This window comes from Cnephaeus nilssonii, assembly GCF_951640355.1.
Source record: "Cnephaeus nilssonii genome assembly, chromosome: 7".
Lineage (NCBI taxonomy): Eukaryota > Metazoa > Chordata > Mammalia > Chiroptera > Vespertilionidae > Cnephaeus > Cnephaeus nilssonii.
This window is the reverse complement of record NC_137078.1, coordinates 94455420-94475142: the sequence shown is the minus strand read 5'-3', so window position 1 is coordinate 94475142 and position 19723 is coordinate 94455420. Positions and strand designations below refer to the sequence as shown.

General features: G+C 55.1%; 2 protein-coding genes across 4 annotated transcripts in view; one reads left to right on the top strand and one right to left on the bottom strand.

Annotated features, from left to right (window-relative positions):
- The window catches only part of SPEN (spen family transcriptional repressor), an 86426-nt gene extending 83632 nt beyond the window's left edge, over positions 1 to 2794 (top strand). Inside the window, exons 12-15 of the mRNA XM_079777530.1 lie at positions 144 to 638; positions 786 to 980; positions 1295 to 1453; positions 1868 to 2794. Of these exons, the coding sequence (XP_079633656.1) occupies positions 144 to 638; positions 786 to 980; positions 1295 to 1453; positions 1868 to 1999 (981 nt within the window). The 3' untranslated portion in view covers positions 2000 to 2794. The remainder of the gene's footprint in view (positions 1 to 143; positions 639 to 785; positions 981 to 1294; positions 1454 to 1867) is intronic.
- A 147-nt stretch (positions 2795 to 2941) lies between these two features.
- The window catches only part of ZBTB17 (zinc finger and BTB domain containing 17), a 31965-nt gene continuing 15183 nt past the window's right edge, over positions 2942 to 19723 (bottom strand). The window contains exons 2-16 of one of the 3 annotated variants that reach the window (XM_079777534.1): positions 10660 to 10866; positions 10086 to 10202; positions 9436 to 9624; positions 8658 to 8795; positions 8226 to 8351; positions 7443 to 7678; positions 7213 to 7355; positions 6827 to 7127; positions 6338 to 6425; positions 6132 to 6248; positions 5901 to 6021; positions 5552 to 5682; positions 5027 to 5236; positions 4832 to 4921; positions 2942 to 4746 (exon numbers count right to left, since the gene is read on the bottom strand). In XM_079777534.1, coding sequence (XP_079633660.1) covers positions 4463 to 4746; positions 4832 to 4921; positions 5027 to 5236; positions 5552 to 5682; positions 5901 to 6021; positions 6132 to 6248; positions 6338 to 6425; positions 6827 to 7127; positions 7213 to 7355; positions 7443 to 7678; positions 8226 to 8351; positions 8658 to 8795; positions 9436 to 9624; positions 10086 to 10202; positions 10660 to 10866 — 2498 coding nt within the window. In that variant the 3' untranslated portion in view covers positions 2942 to 4462. Of the gene's footprint in view, positions 4747 to 4831; positions 4922 to 5026; positions 5262 to 5551; positions 5683 to 5900; positions 6022 to 6131; positions 6249 to 6337; positions 6426 to 6826; positions 7128 to 7212; positions 7356 to 7442; positions 7679 to 8225; positions 8352 to 8657; positions 8796 to 9435; positions 9625 to 10085; positions 10203 to 10659; positions 10867 to 19723 lie in introns of those variants that run through there. The other 2 variants (XM_079777535.1, XM_079777536.1) reach the window with 2 other exon arrangements.

Below are 19723 nucleotides of genomic sequence, written 5' to 3'. Positions count from 1 at the left end.
GCCCCCTGCCCCGCCGGGGAGCGGCCTAGCTGAGAGATGCCCATAGGTGACTCTTGGTGGGGCCAAGGGCCAGTAAGTTGGGGGCTGGGTGTTGTTCATAACAGACTCTGACCATGTCCCTATCTCTTCCTGCCCAACTCTAGGGTCCCCCTCCTGAAAGTGAGCCTTTGCAGCCCACTCAACCTGTGCAGTCTACACAGCCTGCCCAGCAGCCCGTGCAGTCTACACAGCCTGTCCAGCCCACGCAGCCCTCACAGCTTAGCCAGCCACCAAGCAGCAAGATGCCTCAGGTCTCCCAAGAGGCAAAAGGGACCCAGACAGGAGTAGAACAGCCTCGCCTCCCAACCGTACCTGCAAACAGACCAGCTGAGCCTCATGTCCCGGTTCAGAGGACCCAGACAGAAACAAGCCAGATCTCCTATCCCTCCCCTGTATCTGTCTCCATGAAGCCTGACCTTCCAGGCGCTCTCCCTGCTCAGGCTGCCCCAAAGCAGCCATTGTTTGTCTCCACAACCTCGGGCCCTAGCACCCCTCCAGGATTGGCTCTGCTGCACACTGAAGCCCAGCCCTCCCCCAAACAAGATTCTTCTCCACACTTGACTTCCCAGAGACCTGTGGATATGGTTCAGCTTCTGAAGGTAAGTCTGGGAGGGGTCCCCCACTACTCGCCAAGCGTGGTGCCATTAAAATGTCCTAAGATCCCCACTTGATTTAGCACAGTAAGCCTGCTGCCTAGGGCCATGTCCAGTCATGAGCTCACTTCCTGTTTGTTTCCCCTTGAACAGAAGTACCCCATTGTGTGGCAGGGCCTCCTGGCCCTCAAGAACGACACAGCTGCTGTGCAGCTCCACTTTGTCTCTGGCAACAATGTCCTGGCCCATCGGTCTCTGCCCCTCTCGGAAGGAGGTCCCCCACTGAGGATCGCCCAGAGGATGCGGCTAGAGGCCTCACAGCTGGAAGGGGTTACCCGAAGGATGACGGTAAGATGGGGCCCAGGTGAGCAGCTGCCCCACCCAGGGATATAAGGTGTGGGTGGCCCCCAGCTGCCTATCTCCTTGTTATGGGCTGCAGCAATGGCATTCTTAGTGTGGATGACAATAGGCATGTTCTTTCCCCTCAGAGTGTAAAATGCCTCTAGACATAAAACGGCTTTTTTTTTTCATTCAACAAATTTAGGGGTGGACTTTGAGGTCATTTCAGAGGTAGGAGCTTTTGTGGATGTGGGAGCCAAACCCCCTGGGTTGGACAGGCCTCTGTGTTGTGAGGAGGCCCCTGACAGTTGCCTCTGTCCCAGGTGGAGTCAGAGTATTGTCTGCTGCTGGCTCTGCCCTGTGGCCGTGACCAAGAGGATGTCGTGAGCCAGACTGAATCCCTCCAGGCTGCCTTCATCACCTATCTACAGGCCAAGCAGGCGGCAGGGATCATCAATGTTCCCAACCCTGGCTCCAATCAGGTCAGCCCCCTGCCATGTCTTTCCTCAGTGCACACAGGTGGGGCTGGTCATGCAATTTGACTAATCTGGTGGCATGGCCCACTAGTGCAGGCAGAGCAGTTCAGGAGTTTCTTAGAGGTGGGCAAAGGGCATTCTGGGTAGAGGAAATAGGCAGTGTCTGGGTGGGGCCACCATTGCCCATCCTGGAGACAATCAGGGGACAGCTGATACAGCAGGCTTTTCTTTAGCCTAATGATAAAGAAGAGGGTCGCAGGAAATTGGTTCATGATAGTTTTCTGACAAAGCCACGGAGACTTAGCTGGTTGGGAAACTGACTCAACCTGGCTCTTTGCGTTGGGCCTGTTCAGAGGAATGGCAGTGGGGTTGGTGATGTGAAGACAAGGGGTCCCACTTATCGCTCGTCCTCTTCTCCAGCCCGCCTATGTGCTGCAGATCTTCCCACCCTGCGAGTTCTCGGAGAGTCACCTGTCCCGTCTGGCCCCTGACCTTCTGGCCAGCATTTCCAACATTTCTCCCCACCTCATGATTGTCATTGCCTCTGTGTGAGCCACTGGTCGGTCAACGACTCGGTGTATTTTCCCGAGGCTCTGCAGAAAAAACACACAGGACAACCCAGCCAAGTGGAGGAAGAAGCTGCCGAAGGGGACAGACTCCACTGCCAGACGGCCAGCCTTGCCCTCCTGGCCTGCCGGCCCAGCTCAGGCGGACAGACCCTTCTGGGCAGTGGTGCTGCTACTATGTATGTTTACAAGACATTTAGCCCAAGGACAGACCACCAACCGATGGACTTGCAGACACCTTGGGGCTGGGTTTCTCCTTTTTGGAGAAAAGGAACAGGGCAGTGGAATTAAATTTTTTTGTTTTTGTTTTTAAGAAACAAGAAAACAGAACTGCCTTTGCACTAAATTAGTGACTTGGACTTTTGCATAGTGAAGACAGGCTGTGGCACTCTGGACATCTTGGTGTATGTGAACACATGTCACAGACTCAACGCAGGACTTCAAACTGCTGCTGAAACCTTGGGGTCAAGGAACATTTCATTGGGTTTGTCCCCATCTCCTCCCTTCTCCTTGCTCATCTGGCTGTCATCTTGTCTTAATTCTCTTGCCACCACCATGATTCACCCAGGATGTACAGCTTACAATCGAAAAAAAAAAAGAGCAAACCGAAGGATTTTCTGTCGGTGGGATATGCAGAACTTGGGATGTGTGTATATATAAATATATAATATATATAAATATATATAATACTGACTTAAAAAATCAAATCCCCCTGACATACATTTTTTTTAATCTGTGCCAAAAATGTGTTTTAAGAGAAAATCTTATTTTCATACTCAGACTTTGTATTGTCACTCATTTGTATAAGTGCGCTTCGTTACGGCCCGGGCCCTGCCCCTGCAATCTGAAAGTGTGTCTGTCTCTCTCACTCTCTCTCTCTCTCTCACACACACACACAAACACACACACTGCAAAAAGACTGGCTTTCCTCTTCCTATGTGACCTTGACCTCTCCCCACAACTTCCTAACACTTATTAATTTATGAAACTGTTTTTCTCAGCGCAGTTTTGTTTTGTGTGTCCATTGGATTACAAACTTTATTAAAAAATACAAAACATGTCAAGTGTGGATGTAATTGTCACTTGGGTAGGAGGACCAAGTAAATGTCCTTGGCTTATGGGAGTAGCTAGCCCTCATCCCACTTTTGCTTTCTTTCCGTCTGTATAGGGGACCTATTTCTGATCTACCACTTAAACCCCCCCAAGGATCATTTATCTTGTATAAAACAGAGCTTTGTCACAGACCGAACTTTTCTCAATGCTGTGGTGCTGTAAAGACCTGGGATACTTCAAGGCTCTGATTGGTTCTTGGATAATGTGGAAGGCACTACAGGTAAAACCAACCCCATGCACACTCGGACATCTTGAGCAAGCTTTGGTGTCCTGATTCTTCACCCTTCCTCCTGGGTGTGGTGCAGGCCAGCCCTGCAGCAGCAGTGGCGCAGCCTGGTGGAACGGATTCCTGACAGGAAGATGGGGTGGTGGGCCAGGCTTCCCCTGCAGCTGGAAGTACAAGCTGAAGAATTGGGCAGGGACGGGAACACGGAACGCAGCGTTGGTGGTCTCACTTGCAATATCCCTGGGGCTCCTCCAAAGACCTATACTTTTGGTGCAAGAAGCTACTATCTCTGAGTAAGGGATTACGGCTGCTGGGGGAAAATGGTACGGAAAAGGGGCAGAGACGGCATCTCACATTCCCCTGCCCCACCAGCCTCTGCATCTGCTCCTAGTTTAAGCCCTGCTGTGTCTCCCATCTCCCCATCAAAGCTCCTAGCTGCTCATTGTCCCTCCAGGCCCTCACCTGGTGGGAGAGACTCCATTGATTCAAGGCAAGTAAATGTTCCCAAAAGATGGTACTGGCTTGGCCATGATCCTCAGGCCAAGGTTACTGTGAAATCAGTGTAGAGCCCTTCTGCTTCCCCAAACACAACAAGACGGGGATATGGCCTGTCGGGCCTGGTTCTCTCTGCCTACCTTGTTGCTCTGGCTAAATGGCCCCTGAGCTGGGTTCTCTGGGTTGCCTGGATCCTGGTAAGCAGTGTGGCCAGAGGCCCAGCTCCCAACCCCCAGGCAGAGGGGGAGCAGGGTCACAACAGCTCCATGGCAGAGAGGAGAGTTGGGGTCCTCATGGTGAATGGGTGAGAAGCCTCCAAAGAGAAGATTGGTTGAGGGGATGGGGTGTATGGAGCCCTGCACCCTGACTTGGGCAAAGCAGCCAGCTTGCTTCTAAACAGGTCCCAGGGCTCCAGTCCCATTCCGCAGAAGGGACAGCCTGGCTTTCCCAAGAAGCAGGTCTGTGCCGACTGGTTCTTGGGTAGAGCAGCTGCCAGCTCCCCACCCCACACCCCCACAGGGAGCTGTAGGCAGCATTAGAAAATAATCAAATTTATTCTCTCTAGGGAACGGGCCACCCATCCTTAAATAAACAGTCAGGAGGAGGGATGCCTGCTCACTCAGCAGGCGGTGGACATTCTGGGGCTGTGTGGGGTGTCTCTGCCAGAGCAGGCTGGCCATCAGCCCCATCCCGAGGGCGGAAGACCAGTTCCCCAGTCTGTAACACCTGCCCAGCCGGCCACGTGCTGCCTGACCCGTACTGCTGGTAGAAGTCCGTATCCGTCTGGAACATAACCAGTGCCTGTGCTGTGTGGATCCGCACATGCTGGGCCAGGCTGTTGGCATCCAGGAACTTGTCCCCGCAGGAGTCACAGGCATAGAGGATATGGGTGTTGGGGTCTGTGGGAGGTGGGGGCCACAGTCAGGCTGCGAAGGACCCTTGAGCTCCACCAGCTTTCACCCCTGGTCAGCCCTTCTCACTCACCTTCTTCCTGCACTTGCTTCACAGCTTTGCTGATCTCGGCTTTAAGCACTTCCGTCTCGTCAGCAGTCACTGCAGCCCCCACTGGTACCACTGTGGGCAGAATCAGCAGGGCCTAAGGCCAGAGGCACCTGCCCCTTCATTGCCACCCCAGAGGCAAGCTGCTTGTGACCACCCTCTGCTGCCCACAGCCCGCACCTGTGAGCTGAGTGACGGCTGTTGCCGCCAGTGCCTCGGTGGCCAGCGTAACCATGTCATCCACAGTGACTACGCTGACCTCACCACCCTCCTCTGGCTCCAGGATTTTGATGCCTGCCTTGCCCTGGTGCACAGTCTTCACATGGGAACGAAGGTTGTCCACCCGGTTGAAGCCGCGACCGCACTTGTCACAGAGGTAAGGCTTCTCTCCTGGGGGGGGAGGCAAGGTTCTCTCCTGCCATTGGGGGAGGGGGGAGGACCTCAGTGGCCTCCAGCTTCCCCAGCAGCCCTGCATTTTCCAGTAGGAAGTGCTCGGGGGCAGCCACCAGAGCTGCACAGGAGCCTCCAGTGGCCCCTGCACCTTCTAGAAGCTCTTAAGAAAATGGGGTCCTCACTTGAATTGAACTCCTTCACAGCCACCTGTTCCAAGTGCCAGTACCCAGGCTGCAATCTGGGGATACCCACCCCTTCCCCCAGCAAGATCGGCATGGGACAGGCCGGCCTGGCAGGCGGGCACACACTCACCAGTGTGGATGATGATGTGCTTGGATAGGTCCCCCACGTTCACGAAGGCCTTGCTGCACACGCTGCACTTGTGGGGGCGGATGTTGTCATGGTGGCGAATGTGATTGGCCAACTGGCTGGACTGGACAAATCTGCAGGGCCGCAGAGGGAGGGGCTGGCCTGAACTGCCCAAGCCTGGTCAGGGGAGCTGGGCTGGCCGCCTGCCTCTTTCTAGACTGGAGGGACCACTGGACTGGGCTCGGGCAGCAGCCAGCCCAGTTCGCAACTGAGCCCTAGTGTGTTTCCTGAACCCCTTCACCCTGCCAAGTGTGGGGACCCCAGAGCACCCTGGGCATGGGTGGGGCAGGACCTCTTGCCGCAGCGCTCGCAGACGTAGGGCTTCTCCCCAGTGTGCTGGCGCACGTGGGCGATGAGGGAGCTGGCCTGGGTGAAGGCTTTGCCGCACATCACGCACTGGCATGGCTTCTCGCCTGGGGACGGGCAGCAAAAGATGTTAGCGCCAACTTCTCCTCCTTCCTGTGTGCCCCCCAGCCCCCAGCCCCCAGCTCCCAGGCTCCCACCGCTGGGCTTGCTCACCCACCCGTGTGGATGCGGACGTGCCGCTGCAGAGCGCCGGGGTCAGCGAACTGCCGCTGGCAGTGGTTGCACACGTAGGGTTTCTCCCCGCTATGGATCCGAAGGTGCCGCTTTAGGTTCCCTGTGGAGATGGACAGAGGGCCTGGCATGAGGCATCAGGAGGTGGCTGAGGAGGGGAGGGTGTGGGGCAGCCAGGCAGCCTGGCCCTACCTGAGGTGGTGAACTGCTTCCCACACTCTCGGCACTTGAGGGGTCCGTCCGCGATGTGGATCTTTAGGTGGGCCTTCAGATTCCCCACCTGTGCCAGGCAGGGGTCAGCAAGGCCACCCCACACAACGTGGCCTTGGCCCCATCCGCAGCCCCTCCGCCAGGGAACAACTGATTCTGGGTCCTCCCAGGAGCCGGTGGATGGCTCCATCTTTGCTCAAGGCCAATGGAATGTCCCAGATCCTAGCAGTGAGAGGGAAGCCATGCCCACTCCACTTCTTTCTGGTCTGAACCCCATCCTGACTTCACCCGCCTTCTCACTTTCCCCGGCAGAGCTCTGTCCTGGGGAGTGTCACGCTCTACTCAGCACCTACTTTTCCCACTAAGCCTGTCTTCGAGGGCCCCAGCCCGAGGCGGGAGCTCCCTCAGCCCAGGGGCCCCCTCTGCCCGTCAGTGTGCAGGGTGGAGGCGCCCCAGGGGGTGCCCACACACCTGGTTGAACTTCTTGTCACAATGAGGGCACTTGTGCTCCTTGTCAGTGTCGTGAGTCTCCAGGTGGCGCATCTTGGAGGTGGGGTCGGAGAAGGAGCGGCCGCAGTAGTCGCACTGGTAGGGCTTCTCGCCGCTGTGCACCAGCTGGTGCCGCTTGAGGTTGCCGGACGTGGTGAAGAGCTTGCCGCAGTCCTCGCAGCGGTAGCGCGCCTCGCCCGAGTGCCGCTTCTTGTGCAGGTTCAGCAGGCTGATGAGCCGGTAGCTCTTGCCGCACTCCTCGCAGCCGTAGGGCTTCAGCGGGCTGGTGGTCAGAAGGGAGAGGAGGGGTCGCTGGGGTCCTACCAGGGCTGAGCCAGCGGGGACAAGCAGCAGGCCGGGCACTGCACCTGTGCGTCTTCTCGTGGGCCTTGCAGGCGGCTGGATCAGAGAAGGCCTTGCTGCACTCCCGGCACGAGAAGGGCTTCTCGCCTGTGTGGATGCGGATGTGCCGCTTGAAGTTCCCCGTGTGTGTGAACTCCTTCCCACAGTCCTGCAGGGCGCGGGAATCGGGTGTGAGGGGGGTGCTGGGTGGAGGATGGGGCTGGGCAGGGCAGGTGGTGCCACCTGTTGGCCGCACCTCGCATTTGTGGATGATGGAGCCATAGGCCTTGGACTCGGTACGGTCGCCATAGGTGCTTGGGCGCAGGCCCCGGGCCTCTGCGCCCAGCTCCTGGCCCGAGTCCGTGCTGGCCGACTCCTCACTCTCCTCGGGGGCGTCCCCCTTGTCCAGCTGCGGCCCTTCTTCCTTGACCCCAGAAGGCATGGCGTCCTCCTCTCCCTCTTCTCCTTTCCTGGCTGGCTCCACCTGCATTTCTGAGATGAGGAGGGCAGGCACTGAGGGGCCAGGGAGGCAGAGGGGCTCCCAAAGGGACGTGACCTCAGAGTTAGACAAATGCCAGGAGGCCGACCTGACGTTGGACCACAGGCCCCTCTCTCTGCCTGGGCACCTGGCAGAGCCTGGTAACGTCTGGGCACCACCAATAAATGGTCCCAGCCCGGGCCAAGGCAGCGCCAGGGGAGCTGCTGACCGGGACATTGGCTGCTTGGAGGATGGAGGCAGCCTCAGGGCATGGGCACCCTGGTGGGCTGCAGGGCAGCAAGGGCATTGTCAGCCAACAAGCACTGGGGGTTGTGGGGTGTGGGTATAAGGCTCCCCTTGGTGCTCGGCCCTGGGTGTCAGCAATGCTTCTGTCCCAGGGAAGCACAGCCAGGTAACACAACCAAGAGATTGATGTCCAAATTCAAGAATGAGAAAAGATGTCGCCCCAAAGCTGAAGTGGGTGGGAGGAGGAGAGGGACTGGGGGAACTGCATGAGAGGGAGGCGTGCGAGTGAAGGCAGGCCAGGCTGGGTGGCGGTACCTTGCTCTGAGCTCTCCGACAAGGCGGCCTCGGCCTCAGCAGCAGCCATGCCACCGGTGGGGTCGGGCTTGGGCTCTGCTGGCGGTGGCTCCCGGGGGGCATCGGCCTTCTCCGTCTGCTCTGCACCTGGGGGTGGGGAGGCGGGACTGAGACTCTATCCAGGGGACCAAATGGCTCCCCTGGACCAGGCCCCTGTAGTAGCTGTGGCTCAAGGGTGGGTGGGGTCTGGGCAGGGCCAGCACATCCAAGCTCAGGCTGTTTGGCCTCTGCTCTGGCTGGACCAGACACCCCAGATCAACAGTGGTTCCTTCGGGGTAACCTGAGCTCAAGGGTGCCACTCTATCCCAGCCCCAGGAGCCTCCTGAGGAAGCCCCTCACTGTCCAGGGGCCCAGGGAGATGGTGGAACAGTTGGCTTCAGCGTCACAACTCACCGCTGGCCGCACTCTCTGCCTGCCCGCCTCGCTCCTCCTTGGGCTCCCTGCCTGGGCCCCTGGGTGGACTGCCTCCAGCAGGGTTCAGCTCACTCAGCGTGGTGGCCACAGCCTTCTCTTTGGCTCTCCTGTCCCCTCCTGGAGATGGAACCAGATAGACCTGCTGTTTCCCATCAAGTGCCACCCCTTGGAGAGGTGAGGGTTCCCAGAACTCGCCAGCTCTTCTGGATCCTCCCTGGAGGTACATCTAAGTAGTGGTTTCTTCATTCAACAAATTATGCACAAGGCACCTACTGTGCACCTGGCTGCCAGCAGACCTGGACATACCAACCACAGCTGCTGCTTCTGGGGGCTCACAGACCGGCCGGGACACAGACCTCACAGGGGAAATATCAATGCTGCCAGAGTCAGTGGAGAGGAGCGGGTTCTCTGAAAGTGTCTCACCAGGGACCTGGCCCAAACCAGGTGTCGGGGCTTTTCTGAGAAGTGAGGGGAACAGAGGAAGGGCACGGAGAGGAGCGCGCCATGTGCGCGGCCTTGAACCAGGCCCACCGCCAGTTCTCAGCAGCAAAGCACAAGGGAAGCTGGAGGAAGGGGGGGCATGGTAGGTAAAGGGCGCCTCCGAGAGGCCTTTCTCAGACTTTACTGCAGCTAACCCTCACCAGCACCCCACAACACAGGCAAGGCCAGACGAGGAAACTGAGACCCAGAGAGGTGACGCAGAGGCAGAGCCCCCATCAGAAGCCACCTGCTCAGGAAAGCCTGCCGACAATCTTACCTTCCATGGCCACGGCCTCCGTATTCTCCCCAGGGCTGGTGGCCGGCTCGGCGAGTGACTTGAGGGCATGGCAGGCCGTGATGATGTCCTGCATCTGCAGGAAGCTGGCCACGGCCAGCACATCGTCCACATTCTCGGAGCTCAGGCTGAGCTTGGCCGTGTAAATAAACTCCAGTACCTGCCCCAGGCCTGCCAAGGACACAGACAGCCATCACAGACCCGCCTCCAGGCCTGGCACCAGCAGGTGCCACTCGGCGGCAGGATCCAGGGATTTGTAAAGAGCAAGGTGACAGGCCGTCCTCTCCCCATCTCCTGTGCTGGCAGAGAGGCAAGCAACTGGGGGAGTCTCAGCCCAGATAACAGCCTCCAAATGGAGGTACAACCAGAGGGCAGAGGGTGTGAACGCCCACCCTACACAGAAAACAGGTGTGACTACTCGCCCTACACCGAGGACAGAGGGTGGGAAAGCCCAGCCTGACAGAGGATTCAACAGAGGACAGAGGATGTGAACACCTGCCTTGCACAGAAGACAGGAGGTGTGAACGCCTGCTCTGCACAGAAGATAGAAGGTGTGAACACCTGCCCTGCATGAAGGACAGACGGTGTAAATGCCCACCCTGGACATACTCTACCCAGCCGCTACTCCTCACCGCCAGAAGGCAATCCAACCAAAGTGATAGTAATGACTTTCATCGGCGCTCTGCCACAAACTCTCTCGCTGACCTCCAGGCCAGTCACCTGACCTCTTTGGGTCTCAGTTTCCGCATCTATAAAATGGGGGAACATGACCTTGCCCTGACCTTCTCATAGCACATCATGCCATGCTGAGTTGGGAGACCAAATCTGACCAGTTCCTTCTTCAATCCCAAGGCCTTCCTGATCCCCTGCCCCAGCCCCCACCCTTGCCATCCTCCTCATGGTTAGCCCTGGAATAGGGGGTTCAGGACTCAGAGCCCACCTGTTGTCTGTGTTCACTCCGGCCTGGAGCTCATGGTGAGCCCTTCCTGCCAGTTCCCCCTCACCACCTGCTCCCAGTCTAAACAGGCCCCCAAAATGTGGTAGAAACTTGGTACCCACACACTCATGGGTCCTGTATGGGAGGCCTGGTGCACCCCACACCCTGAAGGTATTGCTCCCAGGAGGACAGGGACTGTGTTAGGAGGGCACAGAGTCAGCCAGAGCTTCTGGCCCTCAACAAACTTGCCCCTGGACCTAACAGGGTACCTGCTGCGTTACTGATGTCCAGTTGCACCACATCCTTCTGGTCCACGAAGAGCATCTTGAAGTACTCGCTGCAGGCGGCCAGCACTGCTTTATGGGCCTTAAAATCAACACCGTCCACCACAAAAGTGCAGTCACACAAAAGCCCCTGCTGCCGCTGCTGGTTCAGCTGCTCCAAGACGTGCTGGCTGTGCTGAGGGAAATCCATGGCTGGGGAGAGGCAAAGGGCCTTCATGTCAGTGTGGACAGAGGATGCCAAGCAGCCTCAGCACGGCCCGAAACTCCCAGGTGAGAAATGTGGGAGACGGAGAATTTAAACAAGTCCATGAAGGGCAAACAACTCCAGACGACCCGGGGTTCCTGGATTCCTGGGTTTACTGGCAGGAAAGTTTCAAAACCCAAAAAGTATCAGGGAACCAACAAGAAATAGCCACCTCGTGTCTTGCCAGGTAACGACTTTTTAAAAAGTAAAAAGACACACACAAAACACTGTCAGCATTGCAAAAAAAAGACAAGGTCAGTTTAATATTTTTTACAAACCTTAGCATAAAGGGCAGATGTTTCAAGTGGGTACACCTGCCTCTATGAAAACCGTTCGACTTTGCTCTAAGCTTTCTGTCTGTCATGCAAGGTGAACGTGTGGGAAGGCAGACGCTTCATCACCCAGGCTCTTGGGAATCGGCCCCTTCCCTGCTGCACCCACAGGGCTCTGCCAGCTCCCTCTGGGCCGCTCCCTGTCTCTCCCATTCATTCAGGGGCTCAGGGAACTACAGAAAGCTGGACAGTCCTCTGCCGCCAGAAACCTCCCCAGGCTGTCCCTGGAGAGAGAATAAACTCTGACCCTGACCCCAAGAGCTGCTGGTCTGGCTGCAGTTTCTCTGTCAAAGGCCTCACTTAATGCCTGGAAATCCCACAAGTGTCTCCAGTAAAAATGCTCAGAGCAATTCCATGGCCTGGTGCCAAGTGAGCCTGCACCGCACCAGCCATGACTAAATAAGTATCTAAACTTGCTCTCCTCTCCCTCAAGACCACACCAGTCGATTTCAAGATTAGCATTTTCTAGGGAAAATAAGCAGGTCCTCCTCTCAAGAAAGAACCAATTTGATACTAAAGTCAATGCCCACTCCTAGGACCACATTACAGAGAAGCGACAGGGCCAGGCCCAGAATCTGACAAGTGGCAGCGGCTTCTCTTCCGGCTCTTCTGGAACCCCTTCTCGGAGGCTAGTCTATGCAGAGCTGCCCCAGACTGTTTCTGGGCAGGTGACAGTAACACTCGGGGCTCTCAGCCCCCAGGGTTCAGCAGCCCTTCACTAGCTCTGGCTGTTCCCGTTCCATCAGCCTCTTGGGGGTGAGTCACCGGGCCACAGCCCTGGAGCTGCAGTGACCATGTATGGCTGTTTGGCTGTGATGAGCCACAACAAAAGCCACACCCCCAGCCCTTCACCCTTGGCTTAACCAGCAAATCCACCCACCCCGTGATGTCTGGAAACTTTCCACAAGTGGGGCTATGTGTTTGCTGAGCTGAGGGAAGTCACCTGGCAGGTGGGTGGGGCTCCATTCAGTAAGGGGGAATGTGGCATTGGCAACAGGCCCCGTGTCACAGGGCGCCAGCCTCTGAGCTGTAGTTCAGAGTTGCTGCTGACCCGGAAACACTCTTTCCCTCCCTCCAACATCCCCAGGGCTGTCCTTCGGTCCCGGCCTCCACCTACAAGCTCCCAGACAGAGGACAGCTTCTTGGATCTGTCAGTAATATCATAACTGCCTGTGACGAGAGCGCCTAAATGTAAGCAGGGAAGAGCCAGAAGCCAGCCCAGAGGCAAGAAGTGAGGTACGAGCGGAAGAGCCGGCTGCTGAGCCAAACCAGCCACAGCAGCACGGGCCGCACTGACACAGGAACTCCTGCTCCCACTTGTGACCCGAGGACTGTAAGCGAGAACTCTGGCCGCTCTGTTCCTGAGCTGGGAAAAGCTAAAGCAGAGCGGTGACTGGAGAAGAACTGATGGTCAGCCCAGGGGTTAAACACCCAGGCAGGCCTGGGATCGGAAGGGAGTGCACACCGGGCAGCGATGGAGCAAAGGCAGGTGGCAAGGAGAGGCCTGGGCCAGATCATCCCAGAGCCGTCTTCTCTGCTGTGGAAAAAGCCACACGAGCAAACAGGCGTGTGCATGTGTGCGTGGGCAGCCCGAATCCCAGTCACCAGTCACCCTCCGTGTCCGCGGGAGCCCCAGGTGAAATACCTCCCAAGCGCAGAAAGGGAGGAACCAGTAGGCCCACAGGGCCAAATCCTCCACCAGCTTCAGAATGAGCCCCTGCGAGACAGGTCCAAACCCTTCCCTCCTGGCGGTGGGTCTGACTCCCTCACCTTCACCAAGAGCCAACCCAAAAACTGAGCTGGGAGGACGTCTCTCCCAGGCTCAGAAACGACCAGAGAGCATCAGCTGGACCCCTCGAAGTACAGTTGTTCCCGGCCCTTGCAGGAGCCTGCAGAAAACAGAACCCTCCAGCCGGAAAGGGACCTGACTGCTGGGAAGACAAACGTGAGAAAAACTCCTGACCAACAGGGTGAAGGGGCCTGCCGGCCCACAGGTCAGGGGACTGGTTGGCCTTGCCTGCGACAAGCCTTGATGCTGCCCCCTACTCCAGAGCTTCCAGGGAAGGGCGGCAAAGCCCAGCTCCTCTGGGGCTGGACATATTGAGCGGCGGGGGTGGGGGTGGGGGAGGGAGGGGTGCTCTCATTTTCAGAGGCCTTGCAGGAAGGTGAAGGTCCCTGGGACGGCGTGGATGGTGGCCCAGCACCTCTAGTTCCCCACCCGCCCCCACACAGAGGAGAGCAGCTGTGTGCCATGAGTAATGTTCGCCACCCAATGCCAACCACCCTCTTCCGAAGCGAGATGCCTGCCCACAACTGGCCGCTCCCCAAGTGTGGGTGTCGTTGGAGAAAACCAGAGCCCCTGAATTCCTGAGGCAGCCTGCAAAGCTGTTCCAACAGAGAAATACTCCTAAGAGCATCTGTTCTGACAAATCTAAGACAGAAAACGGGGAGAGGATAAAGGGAAGGAGGGAGAAGCAAAGGGGAAGGAGAGGGGGAAAAAGAAAAAGGCGGAGCCTGTAAATAGCTAAACTGCACTTAAACATATGCTCAGGAGCCCAATCCTGTGATCAGCCCCAGGGAGTGTGAGTGCAGCCGCAGGGGTTTGCCAAGCTCTAAATGGTGTCCCCCACAGCAATGCTGCCAGTGTCGCTGTGGATTCGATGACTGCGCCCAGGCAGGGGCAGGTGGAGCTCAGAGGCCCCAGGCTGCCTTCTAGCTCTCACTGCACCAGCTGGCCGCGGGCTACAAAGCTCAGACTGCCCCTCTCCCCCCAGGATGCTGTGCTGAGCAGGGGAGGGGCCAGCTGGCTTGGTCCTCTCTCAGAGGGCTGAGCTAGAATTAGGCACTGCCCCCCTCCCAACCTATGTGAAATGCTTGGGAATGGCCACTGCAAAGGAGACTCCAACTGTCTCCTGTTTCCTCCTTCACAGCCACAGGAATCCACCAGGTTCCGGCCAAGCTTAGAGGAGGGGTCCAGGAAAATGATGCACCCGCCTGGGCTACCCAGTGGGACATGCGGTGCCTCAGGCAGGGAGGTGCGAACTGCCTGGTCTGCCTGCACACTGTCTGGGAGACTTGAAACCCTGTCATGAGATCAGCTTCTCCTGACCAAAGTGCTGTTCCCACCAGCCCATCACCCAAGCATAAGTGAGGGGTCCCTCCCTCCTTACTTCATCTTGCCTAAAGGATGATAAACGGGAGCCTTAAAGTTACTTCGACTTTAAGTGAGACCCTAAAAACTCAGAACTACAGAAAGAAACGGAACAAGACCGCACAGCCCACTGAACCCCAAGTCCTCGTGCCACATGCCAAAAATTAAAGCGCCAAACTGGCACAAGAGACAGGCCTGACCTTCCAACAGACTCCTGGCTGCAACCGGCACCTTCCCCGTGACAGCGCCAGGCGCTCGGCTGCTGCCCTGGATTAATGGGCCAGACCGCAGTGTCAGAGCTGGACTGCTCTCCTGATGGCCCTCAGCCTGGCTGGACACATGGCCTGGGCCCGCCTCACAAGAGATTCCTTTGGGAAAGAAGAAGTGAGGGACCTGGGCCCCCTGCAGTGTGGTTCAAACAGGCACAACTAAGCAATCTGGACATGGATGGCGTGGGTACCAGCCTCCAAGGCAGGCAGCCAACAGAGCCTCCCCTCCTGTCGGTGCTGACGGCAGCTGCTATGGGCTTCCAATGGGAACTGCGTGTCCCTGTAACAACTCTGATCGACCAGGCGCAGTGACTGGCCCGTACGATCTGGAAGATTATGCTTTGTTCCCTTGGAACCCAGCTGCCCTGCTTCAGGGGTGTCTAGGCCCTCCTGGTGGAGAGAGGGGACATGCGGAGGGCCCCGGAGGAGACCCTGACTGCAGAGGCCACGTGACGCAGCACCGCAGTGCCACTGCGGACAGCGCCCAGGCTCCGGGGTGACATGCTTTCTTGGACCTTCCAGCCCAGCTACCAGGTGAATGCTGTCACAGGAATGACCTCAACATCACACAGAGTCAACTGCCCAGTCAGCCCACAAAAATGGGAAAAATAATAAACTGCTGATGGTTTAAGCCCCGAAGCTTGGAGATGGCCTGCTTATAGCAAGAGAGAACTGGCACAAATGGTAAACTAGACAGAGAAAGGTACAAGGAACAAAAAATTCGGGATAATGGTTCTCTCTGGATGGGAGGAAGGGCAATCAGAATACTGGGAATGTTCTATTTCTTTACTTGGATATACCTAGATCGATTATTTAAACTAAATGTATACATTTCATATACTTTTGTAGGGGAACACTTCCCAAAATGTGTATTTATATCCTTTGCTCATTTTTAGAAAAAAATATATTTTATTGATTTTTTAGAGAGGAAGGGAAAGGGATAGAGAGTTAGAAACATGGATGAGAGAGAAACATCGATTCAGCTGCCTTCTGCACACCCCCTACTGGGTATGTGCCTGCAACCAAGGTACATGCCCTTGACCGGAATCGAACCTGGGACCCTTGAGTCTGCAGGCCGACGCTCTATCCACTGAGCCAAACCGGTTAGGGCTCCTTTGCTCATTTTTTAAAATATATTTTTATTGATTTCAGAGAGGAAGGGAGAAGGAGAAAGAGATTAGAAACATCAATGATGACAGAGAATCATTGATCAGCTGCCTCCTGCACACCCCACATTGGGGATCGAGCCTGCAACCCAGGCATGTGCCCTGTGACCTCCTGGTTCATAGGTCGACATTCAACCACTGAGCCATTTCCCAAAATTTGGCTAAATCCTATATAATAAAGAGGTAATATGAAAATTGACCCTCACGCCCTCACATCACAAGATGGCTGCCCCCACATTGTCACAAGATGGCCAGTGGGGGAGGGCAGTTGTGAGCGACCAAGCCTGCAGGGGAGGGCAGTTGGGAGCGACCAGGCCTGCAGGGGAGGGCAGTTGGGGGTGATCGGGCAGGCAGGGGAGCAGTTAGGTGTCAATCATGCCAGCAGGGGAGCAGTTAAGGTGTCAATCAGGCCGGCAGGAGAGTGGTTAGGGGGCAATCAGGCAGGCAGGCAGGCGAGTTGTTAGGAGCCAGCAGTCCCGGATTGTGAGAGGGCTGTCCCAGATTGGAGAGGGTGCAGGCTGGGCTGAGGGACAACCCCCCCACCCCGTGCACGATTTTCGTGCACTGGGCCTCCAGTTTTTAGTAAGAAAAAGTGAGTACAGGTGCCACACTCAATCCACGCAGACAGGTTGTTTCCAACATGCTCACCGCCACTCTTGCCAGGCTGGTGAGGCCCGGGCCACAGGCTTCAGTGGAGGTAAACAAGCCACACAGGCTCAAGAGGAGTGGGGTTTGGGGGAGAGGGGCCGGCCACCTCATTTGTTCTTCAGTTCCCAAACATCCATAAACACACTGCTGACAAAAGAAAGGCTTCTCCTTGGGTCATAAAAGCCACTCTGCTCAATTCAACAAAACCCAAACCCCAAGTCCCTCCAGTAACAATAAACAATGAAATGGCATTGACGGAGTCTCTTCAATATGCCAAGCAACATGGTGCCAGGCATGCGTGGCACAGCCCGATCACCTAAAAACTAAGAACATGGCTACTCTGGGCACCAAGTTTGCACTGCTGCTTCCAAGGTAGGGATTCGAGAGGCCGATCAGTACCGTGGGGGCAACAGAACCTCAGAGGTCAGCCCAGGGGGGACCTGAATCCAGGTTCTGCCACCTGCCATGCTAGCAGGTGAGCTCCAGCAAAGCTTCTCCTCTCGGGGAGTATTTGAGACCTTGATCTTGAGCATATGTCGTTAGTTTAGCTCAAATAAACTCTTATGAAAACCTAAGAAAAAGCACTCAAAAAACCTAAAAAAAGTTTGTCCTCTGGCAAAATGGGGCCAATGGGACTACTTGCCTCATCCGGAACAGGATTAAATTAGACACCGTATGTAAAGGGCCCACACAGTGCCTGGCACGTGGTAAGCACTCAACACACTACTGTTACCAGGAAACAGAGATGCAGATTAGTGTGGGTTTTTTTAGGCCAAAGATCGTATCAGACAGTTTCTAAATATCCTTTTATGCTGGGCACCTCGGATGCACTCAGTAACTATTTGGTGACTTGACCTTGTTAAGAAGTTGTAATCATAACCCATTATTCCTTCTAAATGCAGTCTGGAAAAACCCCAGAGCCCAACCAACATTCTGAGAGGGAGAGAGTGAAGGGAGGGGCACCGAGCGAGAATCAATCAGAGCGATTTTCTCTGCCAGGGAAGCACTTTATATTGAATAACTGTCCTGTTAAACCCCAAGGGTGCCCCCTGGTTAGGGCTGAAGCGTCTGCCCAGAGCTCTAAGTGGGCCCACAGAGACCTGCTCCATCTCAGAGTCAAATGGGCACTTGTCAAACATGAAATAGTTATTATTATCAGGTTATTAGCACGCACTCAACTGCAGGCATTTTCCAAGGCAGAATGACTGTGTCTACCACAAGGAGACACTGGGCATGACAAACAACACTCCCTGGCCCCCAGAACATGCTGCGCCCGCTACGGGCCTGGACATGACACAGCCACTGCCTGTCCAGGGGTCTTGTGTAACCCGAAGCAGGTGAGATGGAACACAATTTGGCTTCCACTGCTCAGAGTTCCTGATTTTCTAGAAATACAGGTGACTCTTGCATAGCTCAGCACACCTGAACTCAGGCCAAGGAAGTGGAAGTTCAGAGCAGGCCAGCCTTGCAGACAGAAACCTACCTACCCCACCCCTTTCAGTGCTATGTGGCAAGAGGCAAATATCAACAAGACCAGCCCTCCCAGCACTTTCTTCCTCACCCAGAAAACATAGTTCTTCTATTAAGCTTGTGTTTCTCAAACTTTTAAAATCCATTTCCCCTTTAGATAAACATACAAACCTGACTCGGCCCTTCCCAACAGCCCCAAATTCTGGCTTCATCTGTTTTTTATTTTTACTTATTATTTGAGAGAGAAACATCGAGTTGTTGTTCCACATATCTATGCATTCATTGACTGATTTTTGTATGTGCCCTGACTGGGGATCGAACCCATAACCTTGGCATATGAGGACGATGCTCTAACCAATTGAGCACCCAGCCAGGGCCTCTGACTTCATCTTCTACTGGACAGTAGCCCCCACACTGAAAGTCACGGCTACCACCTATATAATCTTACCAGCCAAGATCGGTAGTATTTTCTTTACTGAAGTTTGTGTGATAAAAAAATTATTATTTTTATTTTTTTTAATCTAAAAAGAATATGTAGCCCAACTGGTGTGGCTCAGTGGTTGAGCATCAACCTATGACCCAGGAGATCAAGGTTCGATTCCTGGTCAGGGCACATGCCTGGGTTGTGGGCTCCATCCCCAGTGGGGGAGGGGGGTACAGGAGACAGCCGATTGATGATTCTCTCTCATCATTGATGTTTCTATCTCACCCTCTTCCTTCCTCTAAAAAGATTTTTAAAAAAGAATATCTAAATATAAAGTTAAATTGTGATACTGAATTTGCTTTTCAAATTATACCACTTTCACTGCACTTCTGAAGAGGGAGAGGGCATCCCTGCCCCGGACCCCATGAACCCCACTGCTCTAGGAAGGTGGCCGAATGGGAAGGCTGGCGGCCCTGAGGAAGGCGCTGTCCTCATCCCCGCGCAACAGGCCAGTTTAGAATCCATTATGCCAAGACTTGCTCTGTGAGCTCTTGAAGTGTGACACAGGGTAAATTAAGGGCCTTGCTACCAAAAAGACAAAATCAGAACATGTGGGACTTGTGTGGTGTCTGATCATTCTCCCGACACCCTCCCAAACCCCATCTCAATACTTCTGAGCGGTGGCGGCAAACGGACACAGCCTGAAATTACACGGTAGGAGTCTACTAGGTGTACCGGTTAATAACGCGGATTATGTAATCAAAGGAAACAAGATGATTTCAAGAGAAACATCAAAAGTGCTCTATTCAAAGTAATGTCCATCGCTAGCTACACATTTCCCCCATCCTTCAGGTAATTTGTGGATACCGTCCCAATAGAACTTTTCTTGTTTTGAAGCAAACCAGAGTCCCAATTTTCCACTTCTTTGTACATTTTGAAGTGCTGCTCAGAAAGTGTGTGTGCCATCGATGGGAACAAGTGGTAATCCGAAGGAGCAAGGTCTGGTGAATACAGCGGGTGGGTTAATACTTCCCAGGTAAGATCTTTTAACGTGTCTTTATCTGGTTTTGAAGTGTGTGATGGTGCGTCATCATGAAGCAAAATTACTTTGCCGTGTTTTCTGGCACATTCTGGTCCTTTCACGATCAAAGCGTGGTTCAAATTGATTATTTGCTGTCGGTAGTGATCAGTATTAACGGTTTCACCTGGTTTTAGAAACTCATGATACACCACACCTTCCTGATCCCACCAAACACAGAGCATTGTCTTCTTTCCGAAGCAATTTGGTCTTGCAGTCGATGTTGATGGTTGACCTGGATCAACCCATGATTTTGTGCATTTGGGA